The 18,531-nt window shown below is 43.3% G+C and overlaps 1 protein-coding gene across 2 annotated transcripts in view; it reads left to right on the top strand.

The window, feature by feature from the left end:
- SMCHD1 (structural maintenance of chromosomes flexible hinge domain containing 1) overlaps positions 1-18,531 on the top strand; it is a 131,057-nt gene that overhangs the window by 30,462 nt on the left and 82,064 nt on the right. For both annotated transcript variants that reach the window (XM_029066197.1, XM_029066198.2), the window contains exons 8-19: positions 703-869; positions 5,660-5,753; positions 7,220-7,430; positions 8,916-9,036; positions 9,125-9,308; positions 10,641-10,838; positions 12,523-12,636; positions 14,277-14,383; positions 16,439-16,521; positions 16,691-16,804; positions 17,937-18,014; positions 18,093-18,212. In XM_029066197.1, coding sequence (XP_028922030.1) covers positions 703-869; positions 5,660-5,753; positions 7,220-7,430; positions 8,916-9,036; positions 9,125-9,308; positions 10,641-10,838; positions 12,523-12,636; positions 14,277-14,383; positions 16,439-16,521; positions 16,691-16,804; positions 17,937-18,014; positions 18,093-18,212 — 1,591 coding nt within the window. The remainder of the gene's footprint in view (positions 1-702; positions 870-5,659; positions 5,754-7,219; positions 7,431-8,915; positions 9,037-9,124; positions 9,309-10,640; positions 10,839-12,522; positions 12,637-14,276; positions 14,384-16,438; positions 16,522-16,690; positions 16,805-17,936; positions 18,015-18,092; positions 18,213-18,531) is intronic.

Genomic DNA, 18,531 nt, shown 5'->3' with positions numbered 1-18,531 from the left:
AATGGTGATATTTGTTAAGCGCTTACTACGTGCCAGGCATCGAACTGAGCGCCGAGCTCCGTACGAGAAAATCAGGTCGGATAGAGTCCCTGTTCCACAAGGGGCTAGCACCGTTAATCCCCATTTGACAGATGAGGTGACCGAGTCCCAGAAAAGTGAAGCGACTTGCCCGAGGTCCCACGGCGGACGAGTGGCGGAGCCGGATTAGAACTCGGGCCCTTCTGACTCCCAGGGCCGGGCTCTATCCGTGGTCATGCTGCCGCTTTAAAGCGTAAAGTCCTTCTAGGGCTTTGTGGCCCGTGGTCGTATCTGGCTACAGTGTGGCCTCAAAGCGGTGGAGCAGCTCCAGAAGTCAGAGGCCATGTTTACGGCAGAGCGATGGGTCAAATGAGTGGTGTTGATGGAGTGCCTACGACGCACTAGGGGCTTAGGGATAGCGCACCGCAGCCGAGTTGCTAGACGTCATCCTGCCCACGAGAAGCTTACGTTCTACGGGGGGGAATCAGACAGATCCAAGTGACTCGACCAGGTTGAAAGTGGGTGTCCACAACAGCCTTTCAGCTTGGGTCTTCAGTCCGATGCTGTGTTGCTACGATACCCTCTACCATCTCCCCAAAATAGGCTGGTCACCTTGTATAGGTTTTTGTTTTTAACCTCCTCGTCTAGCTTTACACGGTTGTCCGTTCTTTTTTTTTTTTTTAGCCTTCGGATTCATCTCATATTGGAAATGACGATGAGAGATTTCTCCATGGTCTGATCCTAGAGGAAAAGGAAAAAAATAGCTTCACTGCAGTAGTTATTACTGGGGTGCAACCAGAGCACATACAGTACTTGAAGAATTATTTTCATCTTTGGACAAGACAGTTGGCGTAAGTCAGAATTCTTTTCGGTGGGTGGGTTGTCTTTTTCCTTTGAAACCTCTTCTTTTGAAACCCCCACAGTTAGTGAAGATCTTTGTTACTTGGATGAAGCTAATCGAGGAAAATAGCGTTTATTGAGTTGAATTTTGGCGAGTGCTCGAGGTGTTTTCGAAGTTCTTTATGTGATGTTTTTGAAAGAACAGTAGCTACCGTAACACTTTCAATAAAGCACCTTCCTGAAATTGCCTAAAAAGAAACCTTTAAATAACTATATTTTACCCTTATTCGACCCAATGACTATTTATACCTGAGAGTTTTGAGATGCTATGGTTTTTAAGTGGTTATCTACTTGGGCACCACTTTAAAGTTTTCATTGTTCCCAATGGCAATGTTTGGACCTATAAACTACTGGACCAAATGAACATTTTTCTTTTCTGGTGTGTTGTAGTTTTCGCCTCCCCTGACCAAAGATTAATTCTTTTTTGTTGTACAATAGGACTTCTATGCCTTTATTTCATCCGAGAATCATTCTGTACAAGTAATCTCGTTGTCATACCTCCAATTCTGATTGACCACAGAATGTAAAATCTGTAAATTCACCATGCGCTATGATGACATAACCCAGCCTCCCAAAACTCCACTGAGTCTATTCAGCGCAGGGAATTAATTTCCCTTCCCTCGTGCCGTTCAGTTCCCCCTTTGCCCTGTTCTGAGCAGACTCCTAACTTGGCCCCTCCCTTGAAATGATGATAATAATAATTGTAGTATTTAAGTGTTTACTATCTGCCAGACACTGTAGTAAGTGCTGGTGTGGGTGGTGGGGATACAAGCAAAGCAGGGCGTAATGGATAGAGCATGGGCCTGGGAGTCAGAAGGTCATGGGTTCTAATCCAGGCCCTGCTCCTTGTCTGCTATATGACCCTGGGCAAGTCACTTCACGTCTCTGTTCCTCAGTTACCTAGTCTGTAAAATGGGGATGGAGACTGTGAGCCCCATGTGGGACAGGGACTGTGTCCAATCCGATCTGCTTGTATCCATCCCAGCACTTAGTACAGTGCCTGGCACATACTTAAGCACTTAACAAATACCGTAGGTATTATTGTTATTATTAAGTCGGGTTGGACACAGTAGGGACACAGCAGACAGGGGTCCTGCAATGGGCTCACAGTCTCAGTCCCCACTTTAAGATGAGGAAACCGAGGCCCAGAGAAGTGAAGTGATTTGCCTAAGATCACATAGCAGCCATGTGGAGGAGTCAGGATTAGAATCCGGGTCCTTCTGACTCAGACCCGTGCTCTATCCAGCAGGCCATGCTTCCACCCAATGCCCCTCTTTTTTAAAAAGCAAAAAAGAATGTCAGTCAATCCTATTTATTGAGTGCTTAGTCCATGTACTAAGCACTAGGGAGAGTACAACACAACAATAGAAACATTCCCTGCCCACAAGGAGGTCACACTGACCCTTGCTTCCGGCCTCGGCAGGTTCGTAGCAGCGGAACGCTCCTGCTTCTTCCTTTTGCCCCCTCTCCTGCTCTCCAGGCCATGACCTAAAGGAAGAAGTGAAAAATCCACACTGTAATTTACAAACCCTTTTTCAGACTACGAGGATCAAGAATTCTATAGAGGATTGGGAGAAACTTCATTCAGTCATTATTTATTGAGCGCTTACTGTGTGCAAAGCACGATACTAAGCGCTTGGGAGAATATATAGCAATAAACAGACACAGTCTCTGCCCACAACAATATCTCTCCAGCTGCTCTTGATAGATTGAGCCATTAGAGGACTGAAATTATAGGCCTATGCCTAGGTTTAGAATGTGAGGAGGTTCTCATTCATTCAGTCAATCATTCAGTCCTATTTATTGAGTACTTATTAGGTGCAGAGCACTGTACTAAGTGTTTGGGAGAGTACAATACAACAATAAACAGACACATTCCCTGCCCACAACGAGCTCACAGTCTGGAGGCAGGGAGACAGATGTGAATACAAATAAATAAAATGACAGATATGGACATAAGTGCTCTGGGGTTAGGAGGCGGGCAGAGCAAAGGGAACGAGTCAGGGCGACGCAGAAGGGAGTGGGAGATAAGGAAAGGAGGGATTAGTGTGGTGAGGCCTCTTGGAGGAGATGGGCCTTCAGTAAGGCTTTGAAAGGGGAGAGAGTCAATGTCTGTCAGATTTGAGGAGGGAGGGCGTTCCAGGCCACAGGCAGGACACTGCTGCCGGGATCATTTTTCAACAAAAGTGATCAGGCCTTATTTCCCTACTCCTCAGGAACCTCCAGGGGTTGCCCATCCACCTCCGCATCAGACAGAAACTCCTCACCATTGGCTTAAAAGCAGTCCATCACCTTGCCCACTCACTTCACCTTGCTTCTGTCCTTCTGTCCAGCCCACACACTTTACTCCTTAGTGCCACTAACCTTCTTACTGGGCCATAATCTCGCCTAGCCCCTCTCTGCCACTTGTCAGCTGTGTGACTGTGGGCAAGTCATTTAACTTCTCTGTGCCTCAGTGACCTTATCTGTAAAATGGGGATTAACTGTGAGCCTCACGTGGGACAACCTGATTACCCTGTATCTACCCCAGCGCTTAGAACGGTGCTCGGCACATAGTAAGCGCTTAACAAATACTAACATTATTATAGCAAAACTACACTGCATTTTTTTTTCCTCCACCTGGATTTTGCCCAGCTCTCACTTGGTCCTAATTTGGACCAAGCGTTTTTATACTACTTGTTTAATTACCCCGTGGCAACTCTTTGGGGTGAAAAGCAACAGGGATCCTGTCTAAGGGACTTACCATGGAAATCTGATCATTGATTAGCTATCTGAGGAGTTAATGAAGAGAATCAAGCTAGCACACCTATGCTAATTCGTGCTTTAAATTTTTTGAACGGGTGAGTAAAAGGTGGACTTGGCTGAAGTTAATCCCTGATGATTTCCCTTTCTTCCACTTGTGCATTTTGAATAATTCTTGTAGGTGTGAAAGTTAAATTAGTTAGAAATACCCAAATGTAAATATGTGGAATTCAATTTCGAAGAACTAAATTGAGGGTGACCCGAAATGTCAAATCCCTCAAATGGTGATGTTGCTGAATACCGAATATCATTTGAATCAGGATCAGTCACTCAATGGCATTCACTGAGCACTTACTTTATGCAGAGCACTGTACTAAGTGCATGGGAGAGTACAATGAGAAGAAGAAGCAGCGTGACTTAGTGGATAGAACACGGGCCTAGAATTCAGAAGGTCATGGGTTCTAATACCGGCTCCGCCACTTGTGTGCTGTGTGGCCTTGAGCAAGTCACTTGACTTCTCTGTGCCTGTTACCTCATCTGTAGAAAATGGGGATTAAGACTGTGAGCCCATTGTGGGACAGGGACTGTGTCCATTTTGATTTGCTTATATCCACCCCAGTGCTTAGTACAGTGCCCGGCACATAGTAAGCGCTTAACAAATGCCATCATTATTATTACTACAATGTAACACAGTTGTAGACACGATATAATGTTGGTATTTGTTAAGCGCTTACTGTGTGCAGAGCACTGTTCTAAGCACTGGGGTAGATACAGGGTGATCAGGTTGTCCCATGTGAGGCTCACAGTTAATCCCCATTTTACAGATGAGGGAACTGAGGCACAGAGAAGTGAAGTGACTTGCCCACAGTCATACAGATGACAAGTGGCAGAGCTGCCCACAAGAAGCTTACAGTCTAGAAGGGAAGACAGACGTTAAAATAAGTAACGGCTGAGGATGGAGTGACTATCAAGTCACTCCGCTGCCCGGCTCATCTTCCCGCAGAAACGCTCTGGGCCTGTCACTCCCCTTCTTAAACACCTCCAGTGGTTGCCTATCCACCTCCGCTCCAAACAAAAACTCCTCACTCTAGGCTTCGAGGCTCTCCGTCACCTTGCCCCTTCCTACCTCTCCTCCCTTCTCTCTTTCTACCGCCCACCCCGCACGCTCCGCTCCTCCGCCGCCCACCTCCTCGCCATCCCTCGGTCTCGCCCATCCCGCCGTCGACCCCCGGGTCGCGTCCTCCCGCGGTCCCGGAACGCCCTCCCTCCTCACCTCCGCCAAACTGATTCTCTTCCCCTCTTCGAAACCCTACTTAAAACTCACCTCCTCCGAGAGGCCTTCCCAGACTGAGCTCCTCTTCCCCCTCTACTCCCTCTGCCATCCCCCCTTTACCTCTCCGCAGCTAAAGCCTCATTTTCCCCTTTTCCCTCTGCTCCTCCACCTCTCCCTTCCCATCCCCACAGCACTGTACTCCTCCGCTCAACTGTATATATTTTCGTTACCCTGTTTATTTTGTTAATGAATTGTACATCGCCTCGATTCTATTTAGTTGCCATCGGTTTTTACGAGATGTTCTTCCCCTTGACGCTGTTTATTGCCATCGTTCTTGTCTGTCCGTCTCCCCCGATTAGACCGTAAGTCCGTCAAACGGCAGGGACCGTCTCTATCTGTTGCCGACTTGTTCATCCCAAGCGCTTAGTACAGTGCTCTGCACATAGTAAGCGCTCAATAAATACTATTGAATGAAAGTGATAAAGGTTACAAGTCCAAGTGCCCAGGTGATGCAGAAGGGAGAGAGAGTAGGGGTTGAGAGCAGACGTTAAGATTAATAGCTGCTTGCTCCAATAAAATGCCTAACGAGTGAGGAGAAAGGAGAACTCTATAACATTTTGGGGAACCTTTTTTTGTTTTGTTTTTTTAAACACTTTTAAGTAAAAAATCAGCAGTCTACACTTTACGTATTGATTAGCACGGTAAAATTGTCGCTTTCAATTCTAGACATATTTATCATTACTACATTCATGGACCAAAAGGAAATGAAGCCAACATTTCGGCAAAAGAAGTTGGACCATTCAACAACATTGATATGGAGGTAAAATGTAAATCTATCAGCTATTTCGGATCATCCGAGTGCTCTATAACTCTTGGAAATTCTTGAGACCTAGTTATTCGAGGTTATCAGTTGTGGAATTGTACATTTTGTTCGAAGCCTCATTGGCTTCCTCTTCCCTTTTTTTCCTACCTAAATTTCTTAGTCCCGTGGACTGTTAATTGGCAAGAGCTGTGGTATCACTGTGATTTTTTTGCTCCTGAGCTTGGAGTAATCATTCCCAGCAGCTAGAGAAGCATGGGCCTGAGTGTCAGAAGGTCCTGGGGTCTAGTCCCAGCTCTGCTAATTTGTCTGCTGTCTGACTTTGGGCAAGTCACTTCACTTCTCTGTGCCTCAGTTACCTCATCTGTAAAATGGGGATTAAGACTGTGAGCCTCATGGGGGACAGAGACAAGCTGATTATCTTCTGATTATCTTGCATCTATCCCAGCACTTAGTACAGTGCCTGACACCCAGTAAATATACTCAACAATAGGGTGGAGCTAATTTAGGTTCCCTACAGTTTTCCAGCAGGGATGATGATGATGATATTTGTTAAGCGCTTACTACGTGCCAGGCACTGTTCTAAGCATTAGGATAGAATCAAAGTAATCAGGTTGTCCCCTGTGGGGCTCACAGATTAATCCCCATTTTACAGATGAGGTCACAGGTATAGGGAAGTGAAGCGACTTGCCCAAAGTCACACAACTGATAAGTGGCGGAGCCGAGATTAGAACCCACGACCTCTGACTCCCAAACCCGGGCTCTTTCCACTAAGCCACGCTGCTTCTGGATGGATTTGGGGGCGGTTTTGAGTCTGTTTTCTCAGGTCTCTGCCCATCCAGGATCCCAGATTCGTCCCCCTCGCTCTGCCGCCAGGAACACCATGGGTAAAGCAGATCCTCTGGTGGTTCAAACCCGGGCCTGGGAGTCAGAACCACTTGGGTTCTAATCCTGGCTCCTCTGCTTGTCTGCTGTGTGACCTAGGGCAAGTCAGTTCACTTCTCTGGGCCTCAGTTCCCTCAACTGTAAATGGGGATTAAGACCGTGAGCCCCATGTGATTAGCTTGTGCCTACTTAAGTAGACAGTGCCTGGCTCATAGTAAGCACTTTACAAATACAAATAAACATAACTGTGAAGTCCTTGGGGGACGGGGATTTTGTTTCCCTCTTCCAAGTGGCTTAGTCTTGTGCTTTCAACTCAGGCACTCAAATATCATTGACCGATTGACCAAGGTTTGAATAGCTAGAGTCCCTATATAATTTGCAATTAGCAGAAATAGCATCTATTCTTTCCTGCTGGATAATTCCTATTGATCACGAGACGTGTCCATGAAACTCCCCTGAAGCCAAAGGAAGCTCTGTCCCTGTTAACAACCGGATAATTCAGTTTTAACTGTTGGCTGATGAGAGGCAAGGGGTATCTAGTGCTTAAACCGTGTCCATAATTTGTCTCCTTTCATTTTTAGATCGCCATGTTTGAAAAGGGGAAGGTACCGAAGATTATCAACCTTAGAGAAATCAAAGATGACATGCAGACGCTGTATATAAATACGGCAGCAGATAGCTTTGAGTTCAAGTCCCACGTGGAAGGAGAAGGTGTAGTGGAAGGAGTCATCCGCTACCATCCTTTCCTCTATGATAAGGAGACGTATCCTGATGATCCCAGTTTTCCATCGAGTATGTTGACTAATCGTTGGCATTTTGCAGTGTACTAAGCGCTTGGGAGAATAAAGGATAGCGGTAGATGAAAAATTCACAGGAATAGAAATGGTCAAAATCTTTAAATTATATTCATACTTTAAATTTTGGATTATATATTAAAATACTGTTTTATTCATATTAATGTCCGCCTCCCCCCTCTAGACCATCAGCTCGTTGTGGGCAGGGAACGTATCGGCTGATTCTGCTACAGTGTACTCCCAAGCGCTTAGTCTAGTGCTCTGCACAAAGTAAGCGTTTGATAAATGCCATTGATCGATAGTCCAGAATAATTGGTGACATTCAAAATATATACATTTGTTGATTCTAAACTTTGAGCCCATCTTCTAGACTCTGAGTCCATTGCTGGGTAGGGATTATCTCTGTTGCCAAATTGTAGTTTCCAAGCGCTTAGTACAGTGCTCTGCACACAGTAAGCACTCAATAAATACAACTGAATGAATGAATTGCTGTAAAAGGAAAGTACGGTAACACCTGGAAATTTAAGGAAATCGGTTGCTCCATTGAAATGTGTGTAAATTTGAGGGAATAAATGCCTCCTTTAGAGATGCTGCATCATCATACATTCTCTTTATCTGATCTGTATTGACACTAAATTTTAAGAAATAATGTCAGTATTTTATTTTGGGGGCTCTATTCTTATGAAGCACATATTTGTGTGAGGAAAAAAAATCTTTCTGTTAAAAGCACTCAATCAATGCTACTGTTTTGGAAGTCCTCCACAAATACTGTAATTATTATAATGATGGCATAGGTTCATCTTGGAACTGGAAGACACCTCTGCTCTCTCTTTCTAAGGAATTGGAGAGGGCAGGCAACCTTTAGTTCCGAGTGAAATTTCAATGAATTCAAGTTGGCTTTTACTTTCCCTTCCTTAAAGTAATTTGAGGGATCTGATTATCTAAGAGAAGAAGATTCTGAGAGAAGCAGCATGATTTAGTGGAGAGAGCAAAGGTCTCGGAGTCAGAAGGAACTGGGTTCTAATCCTGGCTCTGCCACTTGTCTGCTGTGTGACCTTGGGCAAGTCACTTCGCTTTGCCTCACTTTACTTATCTGTACAGTGGAGGTTTAAGACTGTGAGCCCTGTGTGGTTCAGGGACTGTGTCCAACCTGATTATCCTGTATTCATTCATTCATTCATTCATTTAGTCAGATTTATTGAGTGCTTACTGTGTGCAAAGCACTGTTCTAAATACTTGGGAGAGTACACTGTAACGATAAACACTCATTCCCTGCTCACAACGAGCTCACAGTCTAGAACTTGTATCTACCCCAGTGCTTAGTACAGTGTCTGGCATATAATAAGCACTTAAACAAATGCTATTATTATTGTCATGATTGTTAAAGGCAGCGTAAGTGCCTCTCCCATTATCTTTTATTTTGTAGGCGTAAAAACTCATATTTGGTAGATGTCAAGGTTTTTTTCCTCCTGTTTTGATCTAGAATTAAAAGATGATGATGATGACGACGAATGCTTTATACTAGAGAAAGGAGCCAGAGGGAAAAGACCAATTTTTGAATGTTTTTGGAATGGAAGATTGATACCTTACACAACTGTGGAAGAGTAAGCATCATTACTTTGGTGTTTATAATTCACATCCAACAGTTTTCCAGGAAAAGATGTCTACTAACCGTTTCCTCTTCCGTTCAAGCTTTGACTGGTGTGCGCCTCCGAAGAAGAGAGGGCTCGCCCCAATTGAATGCTACAATAGAATCTCTGGGGCGCTATTCACTAATGACAAATTTCAAGTCAGCACAAACAAACTGACTTTTATGGATCTGGAATTAAAGCTGAAAGACAAAAACACCCTTTTTACAAGAGTTTTTAATGGACAGGTAATGCTCTTCAATTCTGAATTTTGTTTTAGACTGAATGTGTCAATATACTTGAAGTTCTAAAAGTCACAAGTGACCATTTTAGATTTTATGTCCCTGAATGCCGTTTCGATCCACCTTTTGCTCGCACCCCATTCATGGTGATTGTAGTAATGGTAGATCATATGTAGTGAGTTATTGAAGTGGATGATCCATTTTTTTAAAACAAACTATTCCCACTCTTTGGGATGTGGCATAGGAATTTTAACACACCAAGGTCACTGATCATCTGTTTTAGATCTTGGGGTTTAATCCAAGGAACAGAGTGATGACTTTTAGTTTTACTTTTTTTGATATTACTTAGATAAATTGTTGCCATGCCTTATTTGTTAAATTTGAGATTAAAGCAACTGAATAATGGTGGTTGATCTTGGGACTCAGGGATGTAGAACACACGAGACTAATGACAAACATGAAGTTTCAGGTCTAGAAGAAAAAAAACATGGAAGAAAAGCAAGAATGCCCAAACCCTTGTAGCATTTTGGTTAAAGATGGCTGGAAATTAGTAGATCTTTTTGCATCAGAAATCTAGCCACTTAAAACTTGGAGTATATTCTCATGAACATTTGAGGAATGCTTGTTTTATCAGCCAAGATCTAAAATGCTAGTTTCGTTTAGCCTGAAATTGGTAGTAACGTGAATTCTACAGTAAACACATTCCTCTAAGATTTTCACTCTGGCTTTTGCAGCCCTTAAAATCTTAGAACTCTGTTTCACAAAAGCATCCGTATACATTTTCAGTTTTTCCCACTTCGGGCATGTAAAAATTGAAAAGCACTAATGTGGAACTCCCTTTTCCGACAGTTCTTTAACAGCTGTTACGAAGGTTAGTCAGATTATACCCATGGTGTTCTGATCATTTCAGTTTGATTAGCAGTGGATCCTTTTCTTGTCTCAAGATCACATGTGAATTTAGCACCCTGGCAGTCCTTTCTTTGGAGAATTTCTAAATCCCTTACTTGGAAAAACTGTAGTTTTAGATTGAGATATGCTAAACCAACCGTTAGACCAAGACCAACCGTTTGGTCTTGATTAAACTCAGTATTTTGAAGGGGCATTATTAAGTCATCACTCAGGAGGAATAAAATGAAGCGGTGAGCAGGCCGAGACTTTGAACTTTTTGGTTTTAGAGTTGTTGATGTGCTCGGAATTGAAATCAGGCTCCTCTCCCATTTACCTTACTGGCGTAAAAATATTCCATTGCAAAGGAAATGTGATCACTTTTTAAAAGCGTAAAAACATGCTGGCATTCTTCCTGCTTATGTGTCCTCTGACAATTTCAAAACATTTCAGGAGCAGCGAATGAAAATCGACCGAGAATTTGCTTTGTGGTTGAAAGACTGTCACGAGAAGTATGATAAACAAATAAAATTTACACTTTTTAAAGGAATAATTACTCGTAGCGATCTTTCTTCAAAAAGAATGCAAAGTCCTTGGGCAACGTACTCCGCGATAGAGTGGGATGGAAAGACATACAAAGCAGGACAGTTGGTAAGAAAAAAGTGGGGCCTGCCTACGTCTTAAAAACCAGTTTTCTTGTGTTGGCGATCAGCCTTGAATTTTTATGGAATTAGAAATCAAATTCAAATGAATTGGCATTGAACGGCGAAATATATTTCTAAGACAGGAAATTGAAAGAATTCTTTGTGTTTTAACATCAGACGGTGTGTCATCGCTTCTTCTAGGGATATAGAGAGTTCGTTTCGCTCAGATTTTCCATTACTGTCTTAAAATGTACTTGGTAAGACTTGATCTTGTTCAGGCCAGGTTATTGTCTGTTAGACACATTCCTATTTGTTGAAAGCATTAGCAGCGCCGTTTGTGTTTGACTTTAGGTCACTCTGTTCCTGTCACTTGGGTCATAAATGGATCCAGCTCTGCCTCTCCACCTCCGCCCCCCCCCACCCCCCCCAAATCCACCCTTCAGTGGTCACCCTAATGGCGCTGTGCAAACCATTATCCCGGGATCAATCCCTTCACCCAGGTCCCTGCAACTAAAATCCGAGGACCAGGTCTCCTCCATAGTTCCCAATGGGTGACTCCGCCACTCTCGTCGTCATTTCCGCGGCTGTCTCCATCTTTTTTTTTGAAATGGTATTAAACACTTAATATGTGCCAGGCACTGTTCTAAGCACTGGGATAGATTCAAGCTAATCAGGTTGGACACAGTCCTTGTCCCACATAGGACTCACAGTCTTCATCCTCGTTTTACAGATGAGAGAACTGAGGCCTAAATAAGGGAAGTGACTTGCCCAAGGTCACACAGTTAAATGCGGGGCTGGAATTAGTACCCGGGTTCTTCTGACTCCCAGGCCCGGGCTCTATCCATGAGGCCATGCTGCTTCTCAAGACTATTAATGCCATTCCTCAGGATGAAATCCTACTTATGAATTTACCATTTATAGTTCTTTAAAGCACTACCTGCAAAATGACCAGAAGAGGATTGACGGTTAATATTGGCTAGGCCTATTGATGAGGCACGATTGTGTTTCGTGTAAAGGTTTTCAGTGTTTTGGTGTATATGTTGAACTCTTAAAGGAGCTCAGGATTTCAAGTGTGCCATTTTTTAATTGCTTATTACTTGGGGTAAGTGGTATTATCTCTTTTTTAAAGATAGTAACTGAGGCAGACAGCGAGGCCTAGTGGAAAGAGCATGGGCCTGGGAGTCAGAGGACCTGGGTTCTAATCCCAATTCTGTCACTTACCTGCTGTGTGACCTTGGGCAGGTCACTTCTCTGTGCATCGGTTCCCTCATTTGCAAAAAGGGGGTGGTTCTCCCTCCTACTTGGAATGTGAGCCCCATTTGGGACTTGAAGATCTTGTATCTACCCCGGAGCTTAGTACAGTGTTTGGCACATACTAACCGCTTAGCAAGTGCCACAGTCATCATCATCGATCAGTCAATCAGTGGTATTTACTGAGCGCACACTTGTGCAGAGCACTGTACTATGCACTTGGGAGAGTAAAGTAGGACGGAATTAGCAGTCACGTCCCCTGCCTATCGTCAGACAAGTCGCAGCTCCCTCGGAGTCAGGAATGTCGGAGCAGTCCTGTTCCAGGACTAGGTAGCAGATTTCCCGCTTGCCACTTAGGAACTTTTTTGCCTCTCTCCTATGCTGCCTGCAGAATCTAAAGTGTGCATATTGATAAATATTTTTACTGTTAAACATCGCAGGTGAAAACCACCAAGACACTTCCTTTATTTTATGGAAGCATAGTGAAGTTTTTTCTTTACGGCGATCATGACGGAGACGTATACGCCACGGGAGGAGAAGTTCAAATTGCAATGGTAAGCAGGAAAAGAATATTTGATCTTCACTTGTAGAATTCAGGAACCATTTTACTAGAGCTAGTCTTTGGATTGCAATTGCATTTTCAGTATTTATTTTTAAATTCATTCAGTCGGACTTATTGAGCGCTTACTGTGTGCAGAGCACTGTACTATACTACTTGGTTGATAAATTTTTAAAAGTACAAGATCCGTGGCATTTATGGAGCATTCACTGTGCGGAGAGCAGTGTACTAAGCACTCGGGAGAGCGAGTGGACACGTTTCCTGCTCACAAGGAGCTTACGGTCTAGAGGAGGAGACGGTCATCAATATAAGTACGTTAATTATGGGTGTGTACATCAGTGTTTTGGGGCGGAGTGTGGGGTGAACATCAAGTGTGTAAAGGCTACCAATTCTAGTGTGTAGGCCACGTAGAATGGAGAGGAAATAGGGGAAATGAGGCTTAAGCGGGGAAAGCCTCGAGGAGGAGATGGAATTTTAATAAGACTTTGAAGGTGGGGAGAGGGATCGCTGTCGGAGATGAAGGGAAAGGGAGTTCCAGGCCAGAGGCAGGATGTGGGCGAGGGATCGGCTGCGAGATCGGTGAGATGGAGGTAACGGTGAGTAGGTGGCCATTGGATGAACGAAATGAGCGTGCTGCGTTGTAGGAAATCATTGTGGTCAAATAGGGGCAAAGTGAGCGCTTTAAAGCGCATAGGAAGGAGTTTCTCTTTGATGCGGAGGTGATGGGCAACCACTGGAGGTTTTTGAGAAATGGGGAGACGTGGTCGAGTGGTTCTTCGGAAAGTTGATCCTGGCAGCAAAGTGAAGTATGGACTGCAGTGGGGAGAGTCAGGAGGCTGTGATTTCGTCAAGGAGGCAGAAGCATAGTCAGGGCAGCATAGGATAAGTTCTTGGATCAGCCTCTAGTAGCAGTCGGGGTGGAGAGGAAAGGGCGGATTTCAGCAATGTCGTAGAGGTAGAACCATCAGGATTTGATGACAGATTGAATACGAAGGTTGAAATGAGAGAGGTGAGTTGCGGACAATACCAAAGTTATGGGCTTGTGAGGCAGGAAGGATAGTGGTGTTGTCTACAATGATGGGGAAGAGCTGAGGAGGGAAAGATGAGGAGTTGTTATTTTGGACACGTTAAGTTTGAAGTGTTGGCGAGACATCCAAGTAGAGATGTCCTAAAGACAGGAGGAAATGTGAGATTACAGCGGAGAGGGCTAGAGATGTAGATTTGGGAATCGTCCAGGTAGAGATGGTAGTCGAAGGCGTCGGAGCAGATAAATTCTCCGAGGAAGTAGGTGTAGATGGAAATTAGGAGAGCCAGAACTGAGGCTTGAGGGCTCCCACTTTTAGATGGTGGGAGGCAGAGGAGGAGTCTGCTGTTTACACTCGCCTCCATATTCCCCATTGAAATTATTTGAGTTTACTTATTTTGTAGTCATTGTACAGTTTTGCTGTTCTGAGCCCAAAATGGGATAAACAATAAAAGTTTCTAGGACTCAGAAGCAAGTTAGAAATATTGTAGAATATATTAATACTCTTTACCTGGAAAGAATCACAAGTTCGGACTCCCTCTTAATTAGGTTTTATTAGTTCCTCTGAATTCTTTGCACGTTGTCACGTGTGTTGGATTTGATTTATTCAGGAACCTCAGGCGCTGTACGATGAAATAAAAACCGTCCCAATCACAAAGCTGGACAGATCGGTGGCTGAAAAAGCTGTAAAAAAATACGTAGAGGATGAAATGGCAAGGTAAGAGCTATTTCAGAGCAGTGGGTAGCTGTCTTCTGAAAGCCTTAAGCACGTATTTAAAGAATTGCTAATTATTACCAAAGCAGAATGATTTCTCTCCTGTCCTATTTGAAAACCGCTCAGAGCCGCTTTCTAAATTGTCTGTCGATTAACTGTGTGAGTCTGGGTATGTCACTTTACGTGAATCAACACTGCCAAATCTGAAACATATTTTTCTTGCTTCATGTTCATTCATTTCAGTCGTATTCATTGAGCGTTTACTGTGGGCAGAGCACTGTACTAAGCACTTGGAAGGTACGATTTGGCAACAGAGATAATCCCTACCCAACAACGGGCTCAAAGTCTAGATTATTAGAAGTGGAAATGCTTTCATGTTGTTGAAAGTAAGACATGATAAGATGCCAAGAAGCAATATTGTTCCACTTTGCGAATAAGAGTCTAGTTTAAATGGACTAGTCAAGAGATACTCCTCCACAGAAAGCAAGTGCTCCAGCGCTTAGAGCAGTGCTTGGCACATAGTAAGCGCTTAACAAATACCATCATTGTTATTATTATTATTTTCCCTCATTCTGGCGATTGTTTTGGCCTCATTTGAATTATTGCATTGGTGTATGAGCAAGTTTAGTGACTTCAGAGATAGTTGTAGGGTAGAAAGTTACACTTCAGTTCATTTCAAAATTCATTACCAGTGGACCTAGGTTTAATTTTAACAGATTGATATTTAGTGTCTCATGGTTGTGGTTGTGACTGTTGGACTTGAGTCCTGAGGAGCCTGAAATCCTGCTTCTTCATCCACAGTATCCTACTGATTTTTTAAATCGCATTTTGTGTTTTTGCCTTGATGCTACCTTAACACTGTTTTGTTTCATAATTTCTTATGTGTCTGTAACCAATCCCCTATCTCCCCCTCCCTCTCCCCTCAAGAAGCAGCACGGTGTAGTGGATAGAGCACGGGTCTAGGAGTGAGAAGGTCATGGATTCTAATTCTGACTCTACCACTTGTCTGCTCCGGGACCCAGGGCAAATCACTTCACTTCTCTCTGCCTCAGTTCCCTTATCTGTAAAATGGGGATTGAGATTGTGAGCCCCACCTGGGACAGGGACTGTGTCCAATCCAATTTACGTGTATCTACCCCAGTGCTTAGTACAGTGCCTGGCACATAGTATCTACCCCAGCGCTAAGAACAGTGCTCTGCACATAGTAAGCGCTTAACAAATACCAACATTTTTATTAACAAATAGTTATTCTTATTATTGTTGTGAGCCCCTCAAGGCCAGGGACTGTCTGATTCTCACCTGTGCATTCTTTCCCAGTGCTCACTACAGTCCTGAACACTGAAAGTGCTTCATAAATACAATTACTACCGTGTAATAACAGTAGAAATGGTATTTTTTGAGCACTAGGGCTGAGCCAAGTACTATACTAAGCACTGGTATAAATACAAAGTAAGGAACTTCAGACCTGGTTTCCTGTTCCGGTCTAGGTTCATTCATTCATTCGATCGTATTTATTGAACGCTTACTGTGTGCAGAGCACTATACCAAGCGCTTGGAAAATACAGTTCGGCAACAGATGGAGACAGTCCCTATCCAACAACGGGCTCATAGTCTAGAAGGGAAACTGTGGTCTCTTTTAAGCGCTTACTCTGTGCCAGGCACTGTACTAAGCCCCGGGGTGGTACAAGCAAATCGGGTCGGACGCAGTCCTTGCCTCGTGTGGGGCTCACAGTCTCAATCGCCATTTTCCAAATGAGGGAACCGAGGCATAGAGAAGTGAAGCGACTTGCCCAAGGTCACACAGCAGACAGGTGGCGGAGCTGGGATTAGAACCCATCACCTTCTGACTCCCAGGCCCGTGCTCTACCCGCTACACCATGCTGCTTCTCTCATGCTTCTCGTGCTGCTTCTCTTCTGCTAGGTCTTGGGGAACGCAAACATTTATAAGGGAGAAATTAATTCAGACATATCGCCCCAGGCCATTGCATTGACATGTATTAAATAAGTGAAATAGGAACTGTGATTCAAGTATAAAATCAATGTAAATGTGTGTACTAGGCTTCCTGATCGACTGTCAGTAACCTGGCCCGAAGGAGATGAATTATTACCGAATGAAGTGAAGCCTGCAGGGACTCCAATTGGTATGATAGTACTAAAATGAAAATTCTTCAAAGTTTTTGCCCACCCTGGTGTGGGCGCGTTACGCGTGTTGTGTCTGTAATTTTAGTGAGTTTGATTACCTATTTGAAAGTCCGAAGATGCATAAACCCTTTTTTCTTCTTTTTTCCTTTCAAATGTATAAAAACACAGGTGCTTTAAGAATTGAAATACTGAATAAGAAAGGGGAGGCAATGCAAAAGCTCCCCGGTACAAGTCATGGCGGCTCAAAGAAACTTTTGGTTGAGCTCAAGGTTATTTTGCATTGTAAGTCTACGGATTTGAATATTTTAGCAGGATTTTCTGTTCAAAGTTTGTTGAAGGGGTGGGTTTTAAGTTGTTTGGACTTAAGAAACGTATTAAGGATCTAAGCATCTGAAAAATTTAGATGTCCAAAGTATCCCTATTCCCACTTCCTGAGCTGTAGGAATAAAGTCCCTTTTTAGCAGTTCTTAGGCACCCAGAATAGTTCATGTGGGTCCTTTAATAATCACTTAAACAGTGCATGCATTTAAAAAAAACATTCGCCATCCCTGTTCTCCATTATTCCTCTAGAATGTAAACTCTTTGTGGGCAGGGAACCTGTCTACCAACTCTTTTGTATTGTACTTTTCCAAGTGCTTAGTGGAATGCTTTTATAAATACCACTGATTTGATGGACTGATTCTTCTTGTCCTCCTCTGGCTTTCCAACATTTCCCTCCTTTTCTTCACATTTTGTATCTTTGCTCTCTGCTTTCCCTGTCACATTCTCTTCTAGTCTCTAGCCTAGCCTTTCCTAAATTTCTCTCCTGCTTTTATACCTCCGTGCCTGGCTCCTCCCCATTTTCTTCTTCCCCTCTTCCTCCCATCTGCAGTTGTTTCTGCTTGACAAGGGCATCGCTTGTTCTATTCAGGCTATGGGTGGAGCCCTACCCACAGTAAAGCATCTCTAATTCCTTGAAGGACCTTTTCCTTCTGTTTTCCCAGCTTTGTGGAAAGGGATAGTGTTTCAAATGGGGATACATTCGTCCCTACTCAGAGGCTATTATGCCCCCCAAAAAATGAGATATAGGTGAAAGTGTTCTGAATTCTTAAGGCACTATAGAAACCGTAATCATAATGTTCTAAATCTCGAGGGTGCATTATCTTTGATAAAAAAAAATGTATTATTTTTCTGGTGCACTTCTCTATTTAAATGGCCCAACTGTGTAAAATTTAATAAAACAGGAATGGTCTGTTATTTGAGAAATACCGAAGAGAAGAATAACTACTTTATTGCTTATGATAATGTCAGAAACGTTGTAACTTTTAATCCTGTTTTCAAGAGTTAAAATAGCGATCAAAAGATCGATCAGAGCTCATGGAATTTTGGGTTTTGAGATTGAATGACTAATTGTCTTCTCTCTTCTATAATTTAGCTCCGAGTGGGAATAAAGAAATCATTTCACACATCAGTCAGCATGGGGGTAAATGGCCTTATTGGTTTAAAAAAATGGGTACGTATTCCATTAGGTGTTTTTTAAAGTAGTAATGTTTTGATTTCTTACTAATTTTTTTTTTTTACTCGTTTGTAGAAAACATTCAAAAACTGGGGAACTACACATTAAAATTGCAAGTGGTTTTGAATGAAAGTAATGCAGACACTTATGCAGGAAGGCCACTGCCCTCTAAAACATTAAAATTTTCTGTCAAAGGTAAGTGGGATACAGCACTGGGCAGTTGGGGCATCCTAGCCATCCAGCTCATGATCAACCAGAAATTTAAAGATGAGATATACCATGAAATGTCTCGATTATAATGTGAGTTCAAAATGCTTATGTTAAGACTTTTCAAATATTTCATGGCGTCGAATGTAAGCTCAGCCTATCTCTGCAATGCTGTCATGACTGCGCTTGTTTGCTCTTGTGTTGTCGTAACGCGTGTGCAGTGTGGATGGGGAATATGCCTGCTGATTCTGTTGTACGCTCCCAAATGCTTAGCACAGTGCTCTGCACATAGGAAGCGCATAATAAA

Source organism: Ornithorhynchus anatinus, chromosome 5 (assembly GCF_004115215.2).
Source record: "Ornithorhynchus anatinus isolate Pmale09 chromosome 5, mOrnAna1.pri.v4, whole genome shotgun sequence".
In the NCBI taxonomy this organism is placed as follows: domain Eukaryota; kingdom Metazoa; phylum Chordata; class Mammalia; order Monotremata; family Ornithorhynchidae; genus Ornithorhynchus; species Ornithorhynchus anatinus.
Note: the sequence above shows the minus strand (reverse complement) of the source record. Positions and strands in the feature narration are given on the sequence as shown.